We start from the raw sequence: 17,021 nt of genomic DNA, 5'->3' as shown, positions 1-17,021 counted from the left end.
ATTGAGACTTCCGTGGCAGCTGTAAATAAAGTACGATATGTGTACATAAGATTCAGCAGTATAGAAAAGATTGTTAAGAAATGTAAGTCGTCCATTTGAGCATAACACGTCAACCTCATTGCATCGTCTTGTTAATGGGTTCTAAGTAAAGCCAAACATTAGAGAATCATGAATTTCAAATTCATTTCCGGTTGCCAATCAAATATTTTAATGCACTTACCGACTTGGGTCGATCATGAATAAGTATTATATATATTATTATCAACATTGAAATCGCAGTCCATCCCCGACACATGAACGAAATTAGTTTCGGTTTTTAACAGAAGTTAAAACAAAGTAAATCTAATGTCGAAGAACAAAAACATGTCAGGCAAACAAAAAATTTTGTAAAACTGTAAACTGAATTATTGTACTCGTATAATAAAGATACTGATACAGTAAAAATACCGCTTTTATTTATGATCTCTATTGGACCACAGTTGAATAATACCAGGGTTGTATGTACAGACTCAAATTTCTTTTTTACGCAAACGCCTAAAAGTATGCAAAGAAATATTTTATTTTACATGATCTTTTGACCATGTAAAAAGTGTATCGTTTTTAAAAAATTTATTAGGGGCTCTTTTCTGTGGAGGTTTTTTCTTTCCGTTTGACGCTGCACGAATTACATCAAAATACACTCTTTTTCAAAAATGGTTCCCAAGGTATTATATCAAAATTATGTTTATTTGCATGGTTTTCTATGGTACAATATTCTGGTAAATTGTGAGTACTATTTTAGGGTTTGTGTTAAATTGAATACAAAAAGCTTTTATCTCATTTCCGACGATTCGGGAGTCCAATGAGAAAGTTCACAACAGTCGCATTTCAAATCAGACTCGCAAAAGTCGCTGGGATTGTGGGGTGTGGTTGGCTCGTTGGAGGCGATGGTCTATTTGTCTGGATGGTGAGCTTACGAACTATAAGCTGTAGAACAGAACTAGATTACCACATGGTCTACCTCTAAGCGGGGCTTATCCCTGCTGTCTCATAAACTTTGAATAAATAATACGAACTAAAATTGGACTATACTAGTTTTGGGGGCTCCTATTTCCCATTTAGCTCAGCGTCAGACTCCGGGGACCCATGCGTGGCACATTCCTGGGGCCAGCCTGGGCCTTTGGCAGCTCCGCGGACTTGCGTGCTCCATCCTCCTCGTCCTCGTCCCCGAACAGCAGGGCCGCTAGACTCGTCTCAAAAGTGGTCTTCTTGCGCTGCGTGGGCTTTGCACTGACCACCGGAGCCTTGGTTGTGGCCAATGTGACATCCGACTTGGTTATTCCAGGCTGATGAGTTGTTGAGGTCGTGGAGGTGCTAGAGGACGTTGAGGTGGAACTGCTACTGCTACTGACTGGCGGTGATGCAGTCAAAGGCTTTGCTGTGGTGCCCACCAGAGCCAATGCAATCGGCTGATCCTGGGCAGCATTTTTGGCAACCGCGATCTCCTCCTGTTCCACCTGCTCCACATGCTTGTAACCCGGCGGATAGATAGGCTTGAAGCCACCCTGAAGCTGTGGCTGGAAGCTGTCCATCTCGGAGGGCTTCTCCGCTGTCAACGGACTGGCTGTGGGCTGCTCCTCATCAGCTTTCTTTTCCTCTGTGGTCTCCACATCAGCCCGGTTTATGTTGTTCTTCTCGTAAATCGCCTGATCCGTGGTAGAGGGCACAATATTCCAGTTACTCGGCGCTGCGGGATTTACAGCAGCAGGTCCACTGGCACCAGCACCTAGGCTCACACTTGGGTAGAATGGCGCCATAAAGTCCTTCTCGAAATTTTGACCGCGCAGATCGAAGTCGCTGCTCAGACCCTCCTCCGTTTGGGTGTCCTGGCGGATCTCATTGATCACAGACGTGGCCAGGTTGATGTTGGAGAACTTCTGTCCCTGTTCGTGACGGAATGGGTTCGGTTCAGTGGGGGTGTAGGCGATGGCGATGGGGGTCTCTGTGCCAGTGCCCAGAGCACCGGTTATGATCCTTGGAGCCACCAGGACTCCTGGAATAGCAGCCTGGGCATCGGGATGGAGCTCAGAGTAGGATGGATCTGGCTTCTCGATGGGATAGGGGAACTTCTCCTTGGGCACCGTCTGCGCTTTGTTGTGCTGCTGCAGCGACTGTGGCTTCTTGTTCTTTAGAATGGGTTCTTGTGGCTGATCGCGAATCACAGAAAACGGAGTGTTCTGATATTCTGCCGGGGCTGAGGGAGCTTCTCCCTCCACCTGACCCTTTTCCGCACTCTTCATTGGAAAGACCACATACATTCCGCTGGGATCTAGCTTCTGCTGGCTGAGCTTAGAGGCCTCAGCTTCCTGGGGATCATTTTCGGCTGTGACCTGGATCTCTCCCGCACCCGTATCATCGCCTGGCAGGCTAACAGCCTTCTTCTGGGACTGCAGCATTTGCAGGGTGACCACTGGCTCCAGTTTCGTGTCCTCCACTCCCTTGCGATCCTTGCCGGGGGTAACTGGCTGTGGCGGATCGTTGATCACCAGGTCCTCCTCCTCGAAGTCGGCAGCTGCCTCGGCATCAATGGTCTTGTAGGGTTCCGCTGAGGGAGCATGTCGCTCGGCGGGATAGCCATCAACAGATCTCAGTGGACCAGGACCATGGGGACGACGGGGATACATGTGATCGGGCAGGTAGGGCACATTCTGGCCACCATACGGGGGCAGTCTGTAAACCCTCCTGTTAACATCACCTCCTCCTGGACTCGGACCTACGGGGTACTCCGAGATGCGATTCATGGGATACCGCTTCTGCATCATCTGCTGTTGCTGTTGATGCAGTGGCTGACGACGATGGGCAAACTGGGGAGGCACTGAGGGATTGTAAGGACGTTTAGGACCAGGACCTTGTTGCTGGGGCAGACGGATGTTGCCCAATTCCTGCTTGAAGTTGGGAGGATGTCCGCTGGATATCTTGGCGTTCGGACGGAACTGTGGCAAAATGTTGGGCAGGTTACTGGGACGTGGTCCATTCTGGGGTTTCCGATTGAACTCATTATAGAAGTTGGACTGTTGTGATGGTCCCATTGGTCGCTTGCCAGGAGTTGGAGGTGCCTGAGGCACTGGCAAAGTAGTGGGATAACGCGGTGGTGGTTCCATGTCAAGCGAAGGTAGCTCGCCTTGTCCTGGCTGCTGGGCAGGGAATTTCTAAGGATAAAAATGGGTTAAGTTAAAGTTTAGTTTTCTTGGTCACTTCCTTGTAACAGACTTACCAATGGTGGCTTCTGCTGGCTCAAGTTGAGCACTTCATGCTGCTGGATCTGCACATTAGCACTGCCAGGAGCGGCTTCATCCTTGCCCTTGGGGAATACAACAGGATTGGAGTTCTGAATTTGCTGCAGACTTAGAGGATGAGCATGACCATTGATTTGGGGTCCTGTCGGAGGACCTTGCATCACAGCGGAGGAGGACAGTTCCAGCGACTCTTCGCCCTGGGCAGGGAACCGAATGTTGGTGGAAACCAGCAACTCCTTCGTGTCATCTCCCTGCATCACCGCTGGTGGTGTGGGCTGCGTTTGGGGAGGCGTTGAAGTTTGTGGTGGTTGTGGTGGGTAGGCGGGATGTGGAGGCTGCTCCGGCTTAGCCACGGGTTTCTTGGAAGGTCGCTTATTGGAACCGATCAGGGGCAGCTGCTGATAGGGACTAGGTGCCTCTGGTGGTGGCTCTTGGTAGGAAACTGTTCCAGGGCCTCCCGATGTGGCCACATTTCCGTTTTGATGGAAGTTGGAGTTCTGCTGGATGCTAGGCATTTGTTGGTAGTTCGAAGGCTGCGGCACTGGTTCTTTAAGAGGTCGCTTGATGTTGCCAATATCTTCGTTGATCACCTGACCATATTGCACTCCCGGGGTGTCCTTGGCGAAGAGAGGTTCCTTCTCCATGCTTGGGTGACCCACGCTAACCTGTTGCACTTGACTGCCGAGGACAAAGGAGGCTGATTGCTGGCCCGGTGAGATGACCACGTTGTTGATCTGGCCAGGCACTGGTCGATATTGCATCATGTTCGGCTGCTGAACTTGGTAGGAGACGTACTCGTTGCTGTAGTTCTCCTGACTGCCGGAGATCACCTTCTGCTCATTGGGATTGGGTCGTGGCTGTTGGGATCCTGGCTGCTGAGTACCTGGCTGTTGTGAGCCCGGCTGTTGCATGGCGAAGGGTGACGGCTTGGATGGTGCGATGGGCTGGATGAGATTACCCTGGGCATCGAATCCCTGATTTTGTTGGTAGTTTTGTGCCACATTGGATTCTTCCTCTGCCAGACTGTTGAATATATCGCTAAGGGTCATGGGAGATTTCGGAGGAGTGGGATGCTGTTGCTGAGTTGGCGGTTGAGGCTGATGTTGCTGCTGTTGATGATGTTGCTGTTGCTGCTGATGTAGCTGCTGCTGATGCTGTTGCTGTTGTTGTTGCTGTTGCTGTTGCTGGTGCTGTTGCTGTTGCTGCTGCTGTTGCTGTTGTTGTTGTTGTTGTTGTTTTTGCTGTTGTTGCTGCTGCTGCTGCTGCTTTTCCAGTTGCTGCTGGTATGGATATTTCTGCTTTTCCAGTTGCTGCTTCTCCAGCTGAAGCTGATATTGCTGCTGTTGGTATAGCTGTTGCTGCTGCTCCTGATATTGCTGATGCTGTATTTGCTGTTGCTGCTGCATAAGCTGCTGCTTCTCCAGTTGCTGCTGCTGCTGCTCCTCGGCCTGAGTGTTCTTCTGCCCCAGCGTGTGGTAAACATCGGCTGGGTCCAGGTTGGGAATACCAGTTCCCGGAATGGGACTGAAGGCGGGCGGTGGCGTGGGTCCTTCGGTGAACACCACAGGTGGACTTGTGCTCGAGGTGGTGTACATCTTGGTTGTTGTCGAGGGCTCTGTGGGGAAGATGGCCGCCTGGGGAGTGGCATGGTGGGTGGTCAGAGCCTCATCGCTGCTGCTAAGAGTGGGTCTCGGAGATGGCTCCACCGTGGACTGAATGGGGCTGGGCACAGTAGGGCTATATTTCTTAGTGGGCATAAACTTCTTGCGGGTGGTGCTAGTCCTCGGTGGTTGCTGCGTGGTGGAGACAGTCTGCAGAGGAATGGGTCGTCGGGAGGTGGTGGTATACTTGGCCACTGGACTCGTGGCCTCCGTGGTTGTGGTGGTGCTTACTGGCCTCCTGGTTCCCCGAGTAGTCGTGGTCGTAGTGGTTGTAGAAGTGGACGTGGAGGTACTTGTACTTGTGGTGGTACTGGGGCTACTGGGATAATAAGCTCCTGCCGTAGGTGTGACAGCAGTTAGTTTAGTAGTTGGCACCGTAAAATAGTTTGAGCTGTGGTAGTTGGGTGGTGGTGGAGTGACTGGAGCCACCACGGATGTGGGTTTCTTGTTGGTGATGTAGTTCTTGTTGCTCCCCTGGTACTTTAGATTGGCATACGAACTGGAGACCAGAGGATAGACAAACTTCGACGAGGAGTACTTCACGGGCAGGTTCAAGAAGTCGTGTATGTTGGGTGAACTGCCACCGCTGAGCACAATCTTCTCGTTGGGATCCAACACCTCGTTGGCCTCCGGCTGTATACCCGCTGGTTTCTTGGCACTAAAGTCGAGCTGACCCGACACGGGATCCTGGCGAGCATAGTAGGGTTTTCCCTCGTTGAAGATCTGATTGGGCAGCACATAGCTGGTGGAGATGACGTCCTCCTCTCCAGAAACATCGGCGTTTCTTGCCTCTAAGGGCAACAGGGCCGATGGTGTCTCCGTGGTGGACTCCCCTCTCGATGTTGCTGCTGCACTAAGCAGCAACATTAGTGCCAGCTGCAACACCAAGTTGCAACTGCCTGCCATTTTGCTAGGCTGAAAAGAGAAAAAAGAAACGCAATCTTTAATTTGAATCGCAGACCTTCCGCCCAAACCCAAACCACTTTTGATTTCAAAGTCTGCACAAGGCCGCTGTCACTTCAAAAGCTTTGACAACGGACCGCTTCCACATTTATGGTGCGAAAATTGCAGCTAGTTGTTTGTGATTGCTTGTGTTGCTGCCTTGAATCCCGACAGCAATTTGTCAGTCGACCAGGCACACCGTAGGTTGGCTTAATTGAGACATGACCGTGTCTGCTTCTTTGTTATACGAGAAGTGTTTTGGCCAAAACAAAGAGCCCATGGCTGGCCTTCGAGTTATGATTGCAGATCAAAATCAAAACATCGACTAGCAGTGGCAGTGTCGCTTACAATTAACTATACACAACTGGTGCACTCCAAATTTGGCACTCACTCTGGTCCACAAGTGACTGGATGGGATGGTTCGGTATGGGATTGCTTTGATTTTCATAAAAAGCTGCTGCAATAGTCGCGGCCAGCGAGCAAATAAAAGGAAAAAGTGAAATTTTACCAAATGTGAGCAGCCAGTTTTTGCAGCGAGTGGAAAACCCGTCTGGGAGTTGTGGTCGTGGTGGCTCATTGTGGTGGTTATGTCAAACGAGCCAAATGCCAGCCGCTGGCCTAACCAATGGTCTTGGTCTTGGTCTTGGTCTTGGTCGTGGTCTTGGCTTGATCTTGGTCTTGGCCTATTGTCTAACGCTCTCCGATATTCTGCTGCAACACAAATAAATGAGCTTATAGCGCCGAAATCGACTGGGCCGCCAGTGCTTTCGATTCGATTCGATACGAGTCGCCGCTTCTTCTGCCGTGACAAGAAATTCACTTTCAAAAACACAGTTCAACTTTCATTCAATCAAAATACATCGATAATGTCACCCAGCCGAAATACCCAGCGCTAATTATGACTGACTCACCGATGGAGAGCAGGCACATCAATGTCAAAGTCGCATTATAAGCTCAATCGCAGCGGACTGTCAATCAAGGCATTTAGAAATTTATTCAAAGAGCCGCGGGTAGGCCACAAGAATCCCAGATGAAAGTGCAATTGCAATTGCCAGCGGTGTCTCCGAAATTGCCGAGGCTATTATTATTATGGTCTAGATTTCCTCTCGATTGCATGCGACATGTGCCACACGAAATTGCCAGTGATCTCCATCTCGTAGCCCGTTTTGCTACCACAACTTTCATTTCAATTGTCAATGAATTAGCCAGCGATTGTGCTTTCTTCTGTTCTTCGAAATCAGACAAAGTGTTATGCAAATGCAGCGGCCAATTTTGCATGCCTCGCCGATGGGCCGCCGCAATTCATAAGGCCAAGTGGAACTTGTATCAACAGACTGGCTAACTGGGTAATTGGGTCACAATTTAGGAACTTGTTTGCTCTTTCCATCACATTCATAATGTCCACAGTTCGCTTTTATCAGTATGCTAATAAAAAAGAACAACCCGAAGAGAGGCAGCAGCAGAAGCAGAATCAAGACATAGCATAGCATCCTCCTGTAGAACAGCGAATGCCAAATAAAAACCTGTCATCGCTGGATTGTTGAAAGAGCACGCGCTCGAAAACGAAAGACTCAAGACACAAACTTCTTGTCAACAAGTCTTTTGAATACGCGAACGTGGTTCCATTGCACACTTGAGCCGCACTTGATTGCCACTTTCCATTATGAGCTTGGCCGAATGAAGGAATTTCTGGGCGGCCAATCGATGGATGGATGCATTTTCATTTTCATAATTTACGCATCTGGGTCACTGTGCTAATTGTTTGTAATTATTATTCAATATGTGAGGCACGGCTTTCTTGCCGCGTAGAAAGTGCTAATTTAATTAAATTTAAACATACAGAAACGAGTTATGAACTCGGCATTCCAAGGCGTTTTGGGGTTCAACGAACTCCGCCCAATTACTGACCCAATTTTTGGGCAAGGAAGGAAGTCGTCGTCTGCGGATTAGTGTGATTACACTTCCCTGCTGCAATGGGCTTTCACATTACACAATTCTCCTGCGTCTCTCTCTCTGATTAACTCATTTCGCCCGAAGTTCCCACCATAATGTTGGCATAAACCCCACAACTTTCCTTCTACCGCCCCGCTGCGAGGTGTTACTGTTTAGAGGAAGACACCCCGAAAAAGTCGCACGTCCATTATGAACCACCGCAATTAGGTGTAATTTTTAATGGCACAGAAATAGTGGCAATCAAAAGCGTGGTAAACATAATTACGACGACAAAACGAAACACATAATAGCGAAAATGCTTAATTTTAATTCCCCCCCGTGGGCAATGTTGACAAAGAGCAGCTAGCAAAGTCATTAGTCCAATCTGGAGCCCAGACTCAGACCCTAAGACTCAACTTTAAACTGTCTCTAGCAAGCTGATTTTAAACCAGATACCAGGGGATTGGGGGTCTATAGAGGGGCACCTCGGCGCTTTCCTACATTTCTTATTTCTTTCAATGGCACGGCCAGCAGCAGCTGCAACTTTCACTTTTGGCAGCCAAAAATTTCTCGCTCAGCTTCTGAGTGCTGTTCGCCTTTGCTTTTGCTTTTGCGGCTGGATATGCTGCGGCGCCAGAGAGAATTATTTATGGCTTACCGAATTTATGCCTCAACTTTAACCGCAAAGCAAAAGCAAGAGCAAAAGCAGCCAAACCAGAACGGTAGGACGCAAAATAAAAATAATTAAAATCAGTGAAATTTTTGATTGCCCACTTGGCTCTTGGCTCTCAGCAGTATGAGGCAACTTGTAATCCCAATCCCAAATACCGAGGAAGCCAGTCTTCCTGCCCGCCGGTCTGCCTCACGTTTTGTCTTATTTTCTTTGCTTTTTTCGGTGAATCAGCCAGACAGCAAATACCAGATACAGATACCCATTACCCAGTGGAGGCACCACAAAAATAAACCAACATCGGCTGTGAGAGAAGCGGCTGGAACCCGTGTACGTAGCTCAGCTGACCCCGTTAACGATCATTGGGCAAACAGTCGGCGGCGAGTGCGACTGGAATGTGGACGAAGCCTGGTCTTGGGCCTGGAAACCCTACATTATAGCCCACATTAAATAATTATTTAAAATTTCTAAATTTTCTAAAAAAATTAAACTCTGATCAATACCTATTCTAAATAATACAAAAAGAATAACACTTTATTAATATTTTCTATGTTTTCAAAAAAGAATTGCATTCGTTGGTACATTAAATAATCCAATTAACAATAAGGTCTTCTTACACTTGCTTGATTTTTAATTAGTTGACTGGATTATATGAAATTAATTTTATTATACAATTTCTAAATTTTTATTTTAAATCCATTTCAAGCTGCCATAAATTTGTAAAATAAACTTAGTCAGTAAGTCAAAGGTCTGTCATAACGTCTTTATGTTCATTTAGGAGGTTTTTAATAGGAAAACCATTCATTACTTTTCTTTTTCTTGTAGCTCCGATTTAATGATTCAGTTACATGATACTAATGTGAATTCCAAAGCTAATAGTTCAATCAGTTAAATAAATCCTCATAATTTCTTTTCATGCAATAGGAGAGTCATTTCATTCATTTTCCCGACCCTAGGCAATTTCCATTTTTATGGCCTTAGGTCTTACAATTCCCGAAATCGCCGACGTCTTAGTCATACAAATTAATTTGCATTTCTTTCTGGCGAAAAACGGAAAGGCGCAACAAAACAACACGAGAAATTTCACTTTTAAAGGTGCGTAATCGCTCTGGGCCACACCACTCACACTCATAAATCCCGACTATGATCTCTGCGGCCTGCTGCCTGAAGTTAACGTCAACGTTAACGTTAACAAATGTTGGCAAGTGCACACACCTTGGCCAAAGTCGCGTGAATCATTCACTCGAGAGCTGCAATCCCACGAAATTTCGAGCGAATTCCCCTGAACCAAAAGCAATCACAGGCCAAGGAAATCCGTGATCGGATTTCCGCTCTCTCGATGGAGAAGATAGAAAGATAGAAAGTGACGCCCACATGCTAAATGCCGATTAGCATATAGAAATGAATAACCCCATTGACCAAAACAGGCGGAATTCCTCCGGTTAGGCAGAAGAAGACACATTATGGGGGGCATTAAAACCGAAAGACTAAAAATCAATAAACCGAAATGGCCGCTGACCGCGTCTAAAAAATGGCAATGAAAGTCAAGGCAACGTGCCTGAAATCTTAATTATAATAATACGCATTCGCAGGTTCTTCAAAGAGAAATGGTGAAATTTCAGCTTGCCGCCAGAGTGTGAAGTTCAAGCCGAGCACTTCAAATGCCACACACACACTCTCCGAAAACTTGAATTTGTTGCTATTTTATTAGTTATAATGAAGTCGGCGACGGCGAGTCGAAATTTACAACAACTTATGGCACAAAGCGAGGAAATTATGCGCTGCACACATGCCCAATGCGCTGACTATATGAATTTTACAATGGAATTGCTATTATTAAAGTACTGTCCGAGCCGTCAAATGGAAACTGCTCAAGTGCTGATTTGAAGAAAGAGCGTACAGAAAAGCTGACTTGAAAAGTAGGAGTGACAGCCAAATAGTTAGGAAAACTAAAGGTGCACATAAAAAATATTATTATAATTGTATGGTTTATTTAAGTGGTTAAGTGATTTTGTAAATATATATGTTTAAGTTATATGTTTAAGGAGAATATCTCATTTTACTGCACACATTTTCCTCTGTGTAATGAAAAACTAAACTTGCTCGTGCTGAAATAAAAAGGAAAGTGCTCAAGGTGCTCCCGAGTCGACAGACAAATTCATAGAGCAGCGATAAGGCCGATAAGCGAGCGATGATTGACTATGTTCGCCGATGGATACATCCCATTTGCAGAATCGCCGCACGTCGCCGATCTGGGCAGCCAATAAATCTTTCAAGGCTGTCAGTTCGTTTTTGGCGGCGGAGTGTGACTTCCTCGGCAGAAGAGGCGCCCATAAATGGCCAGATCTCGAGTGGGAAAGGGGAACGCTTGTGTACTCATAGATAATTCGGTTTAGGCCTGCTGCCTCTGGCATATCTTTTATGGTCACTTGGCTTTTTGGCTCACTGGCTGGCTGGTTGCTGGGTTGCAAGTAACGCAATTGCACTAGCTGCGGCAATGGAAACTGCTGCGCCCGCGCGTGCCATCCAGTAAATGGGTTGGCTCCAAGTTCTGTTTCTGCTTGTGATTCCGATTCTTATGCTGACTCTGGCCTGGCATAGCTAAGCATATAGTATATATAGCCAATTTGGGTCGCTGGCGATGGCTATAAATCAGCAGGCGGACTCCTTAGCGGCCTATTGGGAACGCCGCTCCGACCTTTTGGGAAAGTAATAAATTAGCTAACGGTTGGCTGCCAATTGATCTCGTTATCTCCTCGTCTGTGTATTGAATAATTCGCGAATGCATAACAACCCACAACCAACAGCCAGTCAAACACGCAACCCCTCGGATTCCATGCAAAGTGTGAATTCATTACCAGAATTCATTTATTGTGCACTTTACATAACGCCAGACGTTGGTCAATGAACCTGACAATTTTTTGGCCAATGTAGACTGTGGTATCTCGGAAACAAGTTATCGTCAATTAGCATGTAGTCCACGATTTTTAGGTCAACCGAATTTGATGGGGAGGAAAGTAAGCCATTGCGAGATGTGGACTAAGACAAAAAACCGTCTCTTGCGTACATAATTATTCTGCTATAAAAAAGTGAGCCACTTTTTTCTACCGCCTGCCGCTTTGCAAATGTGCAAGGGCCGGCGACAAAACGACTAAGAAATAGAGAGGCAAACAAAAGACTTAAGGCACGAACTCGTGTGGGTTGCTGGGCCTGCCCTGATTTCCAGCTGGTGACCAGCGGCAGCCCGCTGCATTTTACCTTTTTTTTGTACTTTGTCGAGTGCAGCATGCTAATTAGCTGCAACCGTAGTGGCCCACGAACATTCCTAACCGCTTAACCCACAAATCTTACCCGCAAACTGGCTGAATCTGGCTGATATCCTTGGCTGCCGGTGGCCCAAAGTATTCCACAATTAGTTGGTGGCTCGAAAAACCAATCAACTTCACACTGGCACACTCACAGGGAATAAAAGAGACCGAGCACACACAACAATTACCGTTGTTGCGATTTCCGTTGACGGTGCCGTACGAAATTCGATTCGATTTTCCAAACACGTCTCACACTTTTCTTTTCTCTCGGCTCGCGTTCAATATTGAATCTCTGGTATTTGCATTTCTCTCACGAGTCCCAACTATCTGAAGACCACGACGCGACCGCTGCCTTCGACGGCCAGGCACTGAATGAAGTTGTGCGGCGACAAAAGAAATTTTTATTAAAAAGAAAGCACTGCCGGTAAGAGCGGCCATCTGCAAGCGGTTACAAACGGTTAACAGAGCGGCTGTTAACTTTTAACTGCTGGTGGAAATTCAAAAATCAAATCTACTGCAGTGGAACGCTATAATTGTTAACTGCAATCCGGGCTTTTACGAGCCGCTTCCGAGGGTTCGCCATAAAAGCGATTACGGTTTCGGTTCTGGTGTTAGGAAAGTTAGATAAAAGTGTTCCCCCACGGCACGGGCTTAATGACTTAATTGATCAAGAAAGTCTCTGCAAGAACGGCGTACTTCCACCTCAATGGTTTGGCCCTAGACAACAAATGAAAGCTGACCAAGCAAAGCTATTAGGCTAGAAACTTTTTATTTGGAAAATCGCTCAATTAAGCCCTAATATCTTATATAAAATCTCATTTAATGCGCAAAAAGAGGTGCCTAATGACTTTAAGCTCATATTTTACTTGATGTTACGTGCATGTACGAAAGACAGTCGAAATAAAATATTTTGGTGGCTCAGAAAACGCCACTGAACTTCCAAGCGGCAAACAGTGAAAGCGGAAGCACTTATTATTCTCTGTATTTTGCACCACAGCTAAAAAAGTGATGGACAAAACGCTGGAACGACAGCAGCAATCAAAGCAATACATATAATTACTTCATTCACAAACGCAACCGGAATCGGATCAGGGCCACAAAGTTTTGAAGCACTGGCGAATAAAAATTGGCCATTAAATAAGCGAAGGAAAGCTGTCGGTAATCACTTTCAGATCTCAGTACCCGAGTGTTATGTTTATTTGCCCGATTTTACTTAAATTTTATTGATTATTGCATAACGAATCAGTAACTGTTTCTTAAAAGTGAGAGTTTGGTAGTAAGTCATTCCATAGTAATTTCTAACTTGTTCATCACTTCTTTCCTAATTGACCGTAATGTAATTTTCAATAAATAAATATACATCATTGTTTATATAGGTCCTTTCCCAGTCAACACAATATCTACTCACTGAGCTTAAATAAATAAATACATTTATTTTGTCCGCAAAGTTTTTTATGTAAACTAAATTCTGCGTATAGTTCAAAGGTGATTCAGAACCATTTGATTAGTCTTTGCTGCTAGGCAGCAAACAGTCACTAGAGTACGCACACTCGTCGGGGGGGTCGGTGAAATTCGTCCTTTAAGCACTCAGCGCGCCTGGTTGAAGGGGTTGTCCGGGGACTTGTTCCACTCCTTCATCAGCAGCTGCTTCCACTGGGACATGCGGAGCGAGGGATTCTCGGCCTTGATGCGGGGCAGATTGTTGGCTTCGAAGGTCTTGTAGGCGGCGCGCATTCGCTTCTCGGGATGCTTATCGTCCTCGCTGTCATTGACACTATAATGAAAAGATATACTCTGTAAATTATCATATTTTAGGTCATTCTCCTAGAGCACTCACCTCAGCACCACAATAGCCTCGTCAATGTTGGAGGCCACATCTGTGTCGGCCATGGATCGGTTGAGATTCTCCTCGATATGGTTTTGGACCACAACTCGCGAAGCTGCCGGTTTGTTAGCCTCGTTGATGGCCTCCATCACGCGCTGCTTCTTCTCGATCTCTTCGAGAATCTGCTGGCGGTTGATCTTGGCCAGCGGCTGCTTGCGCTGCGTGTTGATGGAGGACATCTCCTGGTCAAGCAGCGCCTTGGCCTCTGCCTTCCGCTTGGCCGCTTCCGCCCTCTTGCGGTCCTCCTCCTCCTTGCGCTGCTGTTTCTTTGCCAGATTCTTGTCGTCATCATGCCACAGGCGATCCTCTGCCTCCTTGGTCTTCTTTTCCTGCGTCGCCTTCTTGGTGGCCTCCTTGCGCTCGCGGGCCTCCACCGCCTTCGAGTTCATTCCCATTTTCTTTGGCATAGTGTCCTTCAAAGTGGTTTCCTTCCTAAAATATTGTCTTTTTTTTATTGATTTGGGGACAGTGTGACCAGGGGTGGAAACTCCCGGTAGCCGAAAGAGTAACATGAAATAATACTAAAAAATTCAAATCTAATTGGAATTTTTTTTAATTGTTTTAGAGGATTATTGGAATAGAAAATCAAGCCTCGGAAATATGTTTTATTACAGGAATTTGAAATTATAATTGGCCACTTATTTTGGCTTAGTACTATGAGCGATTTTATTTTATATCAGCTTAAAATACAGTTTACTTTATAGCCTGTAATAACATAACATTCGAATGGCTTTGCTATTTTAGTGACCGCTATTGTAATTACAACTGTTAGTATTTTCCCACATCCGGTCACACTTTGAACCCTTGTTTTGTTTACACCACATTGTATTGTTATTAGTTATTGATAACTCGCGCTAAATGGACATCCTAAAAGCAGAAATAGCTCGTAAACGAAAGCTCCTCGAGCAGAAGCAGCTGGTGGACGACAAGAAGAAGTACTTCAGGCGCGGCGACCTGAACGCCAAGGACACGGAGGAGGTGCTGCAGAAGGTGGGCTACAAGAAGCAGGAGTCCGTGGAGGCCCAGGGACAGACCACCGAGGGCGCCTACAGTTTCGTGGCCGACGGCCAGAACATCCTGCCCCGCGCAGAAGTCATCCGGCGACTAAGGGAGCGCGGTGAGCCCATTCTGATATTCGGCGAAACGGAGCCCGAGGCCTTCGACAGGTTGCGACAGTGCGAGATCTCGCAACCAGAGGCGAATCGCGGATTCCGCAACGACTTCCAGGAGGCCATGGAGCAGGTGGACGCCGCATACCTGCAGGAGATGTTTGCAAACGCACCCACCGCCAAGGAGGACAAGAAGTCGGACTTCGCAGAGCTGGACGAGACCGTGTCGTGGGAGAGCATACAGACCATGGCCCAGAAGATGGGCCGCAACAAGGACTACGACATGGACGTAATTATTACGCTGCTTACCTTCCTCCTCAAGCTGTGGAACGACCAGATCGCGAACTATAGCAAGCACGAAAAGATGTCCACCAAAGTGAAGATGACTCGGGTTATTTACACGCAAACCAAGGAGTACGTCAAGCCGCTGTTCCGCAAACTGAAGCATCACACGCTGCCCGAGGACATTCTGGACAGTCTGCGGGACATTTGCAAGCACCTGCTCAACCGCAACTACATCACCGCCAGCGACGCCTACCTGGAGATGGCCATCGGCAACGCCCCCTGGCCCATCGGTGTCACCATGGTGGGCATCCACGCTCGTACAGGTCGCGAAAAGATCTTCTCCAAGAACGTGGCCCACGTGATGAACGACGAGACGCAGCGCAAGTACATCCAAGGTCTCAAACGACTAATGACCAAGTGCCAGGAGTATTTCCCCACCGACCCCTCCAAGTGCGTGGAGTACGTTAGCAAGAAGGATCGCGAATAAACTCAATCTTATGTTAGTCATTATTGTAATATCAATACCAAGCGTTTCACTTATAGTAGAGAGCAAATGAGGATCCGGAGTAGCTCCAGACTCACTTCTTTCCCAGTTCGGCGGAGCGCTGCGACGACTTTTCCACGGCGTTTATCAAAGTAGCCCTGAAAAAGGAGTATGCTATACAAGAAGGTCTATTAGAGTTCATAGGTTACCCACCTGAGGTTTCCCTTTTCCAGTTCGTGGACGCCAACTATGGTGGATCCGCCGGGGGAGCAAACCTCGTCCCGCAGCACTGCCGGATGTTTGCCGGTAAGGAGCACCGTCTTGGCCGCTCCCAGCAGCGTTTGGGCTGCAAACTGAATAGCCATCTGGCGTGGAACACCCTGCTTAACTCCGCCGTCGGCCAAGGCTTCGATGATGGTGTAGACGAAGGCCGGACCGCATCCCGCCACTCCAGTGACGGCGTCAATCATGGTCTCCGGCACTTGCTGGGCCAGACCCAGGGCGTTAAGCATTAAATGAATCTTCTCCAAGTCGTGATGGGAGACGCGAGCGTTGCCAGTGTACACAGTGCAGCCCTCGCCCACCTGCATGGAGGTGTTGGGCATGGTGCGGATCACCTTCAGTTCGGAGCTGCCCATGAAGCTGAAAGCCTCCTCGAGCCTTTGCAGACTAGTACCCGCTAGAACCGACACAATAAGCTTGCTGGCGTCCTTGGCCGATGGTACGTGCTTGTACTTAAGTTGCTCGGCGCAGGGTGCGAGCATGTGCGGCTTGACACAGATGAAGACAATGTCCGTGTGTTCCAGAACCTCGCAGTTGTCGTCGCTGGTCACAGCTCCCAGATCCCGCCAGCGCTGCAGGTTCTCGATGTGGGGACCGGACACCAGCACCTGACTGGCCTTCACGATCCCACAGCGCACTAATCCGGATCCAATGGCAAAGGCCATGTTTCCGCCCCCGATGAAGCCGATGCGTTCGTCTAGTTTAGCCATGTTTTGGGAATTGTCTGCCTTGTTTGCGGGCCCTCCAGATGATTCCAAGCGATTGATTGATGTTAGATAATGCTAAAAAGCCCCTTGAGCTTGTCTTATTGTCAATAATTGCGTTGGCTGGATTTTATCGCTCCTCTAATCAATAACAGCTGCCGGTTGCAGGGGCGTAGCTAGAAAACATTGTTTTAAGGGGTCAACACCAAATATTATACTGGATCAAATGTTTCATAAGCTAATAAAATTAAATGAATATTATATGCTTACCTTATATTGTCATACAAAAACATAAAATTTAACAGAGATTTTTAGCCAAAACAAAATTTTAATGAGTTGGCCTTAGAAACTAATTTTCTTATTTGATTTGCATTTGTGTATTTGACTCAAGGCACATGTTCCCTTTTAAAAAAGTTATGTTTTCTTGAAATCCCCAAAGTAACGCCCATGAGCTTTGGTGTGACCATACGTTCTGAGACCAACT

At 47.2% G+C, this 17,021-nt stretch overlaps 4 protein-coding genes across 4 annotated transcripts; 1 reads left to right on the top strand and 3 right to left on the bottom strand.

The window, feature by feature from the left end:
* Positions 1 to 707: 707 nt before the first annotated feature.
* On the bottom strand, positions 708 to 12,169 carry LOC108014150 (uncharacterized). Its single transcript, XM_017080181.4, has 3 exons — positions 11,832 to 12,169; positions 3,254 to 5,851; positions 708 to 3,188 (listed from the first exon to the last, which is right to left on the bottom strand). The coding sequence occupies exons 2-3, from the start codon at positions 5,840 to 5,842 to the stop codon at positions 1,098 to 1,100; spliced, it is 4,680 nt and encodes a 1,559-aa protein (XP_016935670.4). The 5' UTR covers positions 5,843 to 5,851; positions 11,832 to 12,169; the 3' UTR covers positions 708 to 1,097.
* A 1,032-nt stretch (positions 12,170 to 13,201) lies between these two features.
* LOC108018454 (coiled-coil domain-containing protein 124) lies at positions 13,202 to 14,151 on the bottom strand. The gene is made up of 2 exons (XM_017086011.4): positions 13,626 to 14,151; positions 13,202 to 13,562 (listed from the first exon to the last, which is right to left on the bottom strand). Exons 1-2 carry the CDS (start codon positions 14,078 to 14,080, stop codon positions 13,376 to 13,378), a joined length of 642 nt encoding a protein of 213 aa, XP_016941500.2. The 5' UTR covers positions 14,081 to 14,151; the 3' UTR covers positions 13,202 to 13,375.
* A 305-nt stretch (positions 14,152 to 14,456) lies between these two features.
* Positions 14,457 to 15,589, top strand: Prp18 (pre-mRNA processing factor 18). The gene has a single exon (XM_017080170.4). It carries the CDS (start codon positions 14,532 to 14,534, stop codon positions 15,552 to 15,554), a length of 1,023 nt encoding a protein of 340 aa, XP_016935659.2. The 5' UTR covers positions 14,457 to 14,531; the 3' UTR covers positions 15,555 to 15,589.
* On the bottom strand, positions 15,545 to 16,950 carry P5cr (Pyrroline 5-carboyxlate reductase). The gene is made up of 3 exons (XM_017080175.4): positions 16,808 to 16,950; positions 15,765 to 16,713; positions 15,545 to 15,709 (listed from the first exon to the last, which is right to left on the bottom strand). Exons 2-3 carry the CDS (start codon positions 16,541 to 16,543, stop codon positions 15,646 to 15,648), a joined length of 843 nt encoding a protein of 280 aa, XP_016935664.2. The 5' UTR covers positions 16,544 to 16,713; positions 16,808 to 16,950; the 3' UTR covers positions 15,545 to 15,645.
* Between the last annotated feature and the right edge of the window lie 71 nt (positions 16,951 to 17,021).

This window comes from Drosophila suzukii, chromosome 3 (assembly GCF_043229965.1).
Source record: "Drosophila suzukii chromosome 3, CBGP_Dsuzu_IsoJpt1.0, whole genome shotgun sequence".
In the NCBI taxonomy this organism is placed as follows: Eukaryota; Metazoa; Arthropoda; class Insecta; order Diptera; family Drosophilidae; genus Drosophila; species Drosophila suzukii.
The sequence above is the reverse complement of the archived record's forward strand: the minus strand, read 5'-3'. Positions and strand labels throughout refer to the sequence as shown.

What these genes read in the sequence shown, in the direction of transcription:
- LOC108018454 (XM_017086011.4), bottom strand. Translation starts at nt 14,080, where the DNA reads ATGCCAAAGAAAATGGGAATGAACTCGAAGGCGGTGGAGGCCCGCGAG. An exon ending in GAGGCTATTGTGGTGCTGAG is followed by an intron (nt 13,563 to 13,625) that starts GTGAGTGCTCTA and finishes TTTTCATTATAG; the next exon opens with TGTCAATGACAGCGAGGACG.
- P5cr (XM_017080175.4), bottom strand. Translation starts at nt 16,543, where the DNA reads ATGGCTAAACTAGACGAACGCATCGGCTTCATCGGGGGCGGAAACATG. An exon ending in CTGGAAAAGGGAAACCTCAG is followed by an intron (nt 15,710 to 15,764) that starts GTGGGTAACCTA and finishes CTCCTTTTTCAG; the next exon opens with GGCTACTTTGATAAACGCCG.
- Prp18 (XM_017080170.4), top strand. Translation starts at nt 14,532, where the DNA reads ATGGACATCCTAAAAGCAGAAATAGCTCGTAAACGAAAGCTCCTCGAG.
- LOC108014150 (XM_017080181.4), bottom strand. Translation starts at nt 5,842, where the DNA reads ATGGCAGGCAGTTGCAACTTGGTGTTGCAGCTGGCACTAATGTTGCTG. An exon ending in GCCAGCAGAAGCCACCATTG is followed by an intron (nt 3,189 to 3,253) that starts GTAAGTCTGTTA and finishes TTTTATCCTTAG; the next exon opens with AAATTCCCTGCCCAGCAGCC.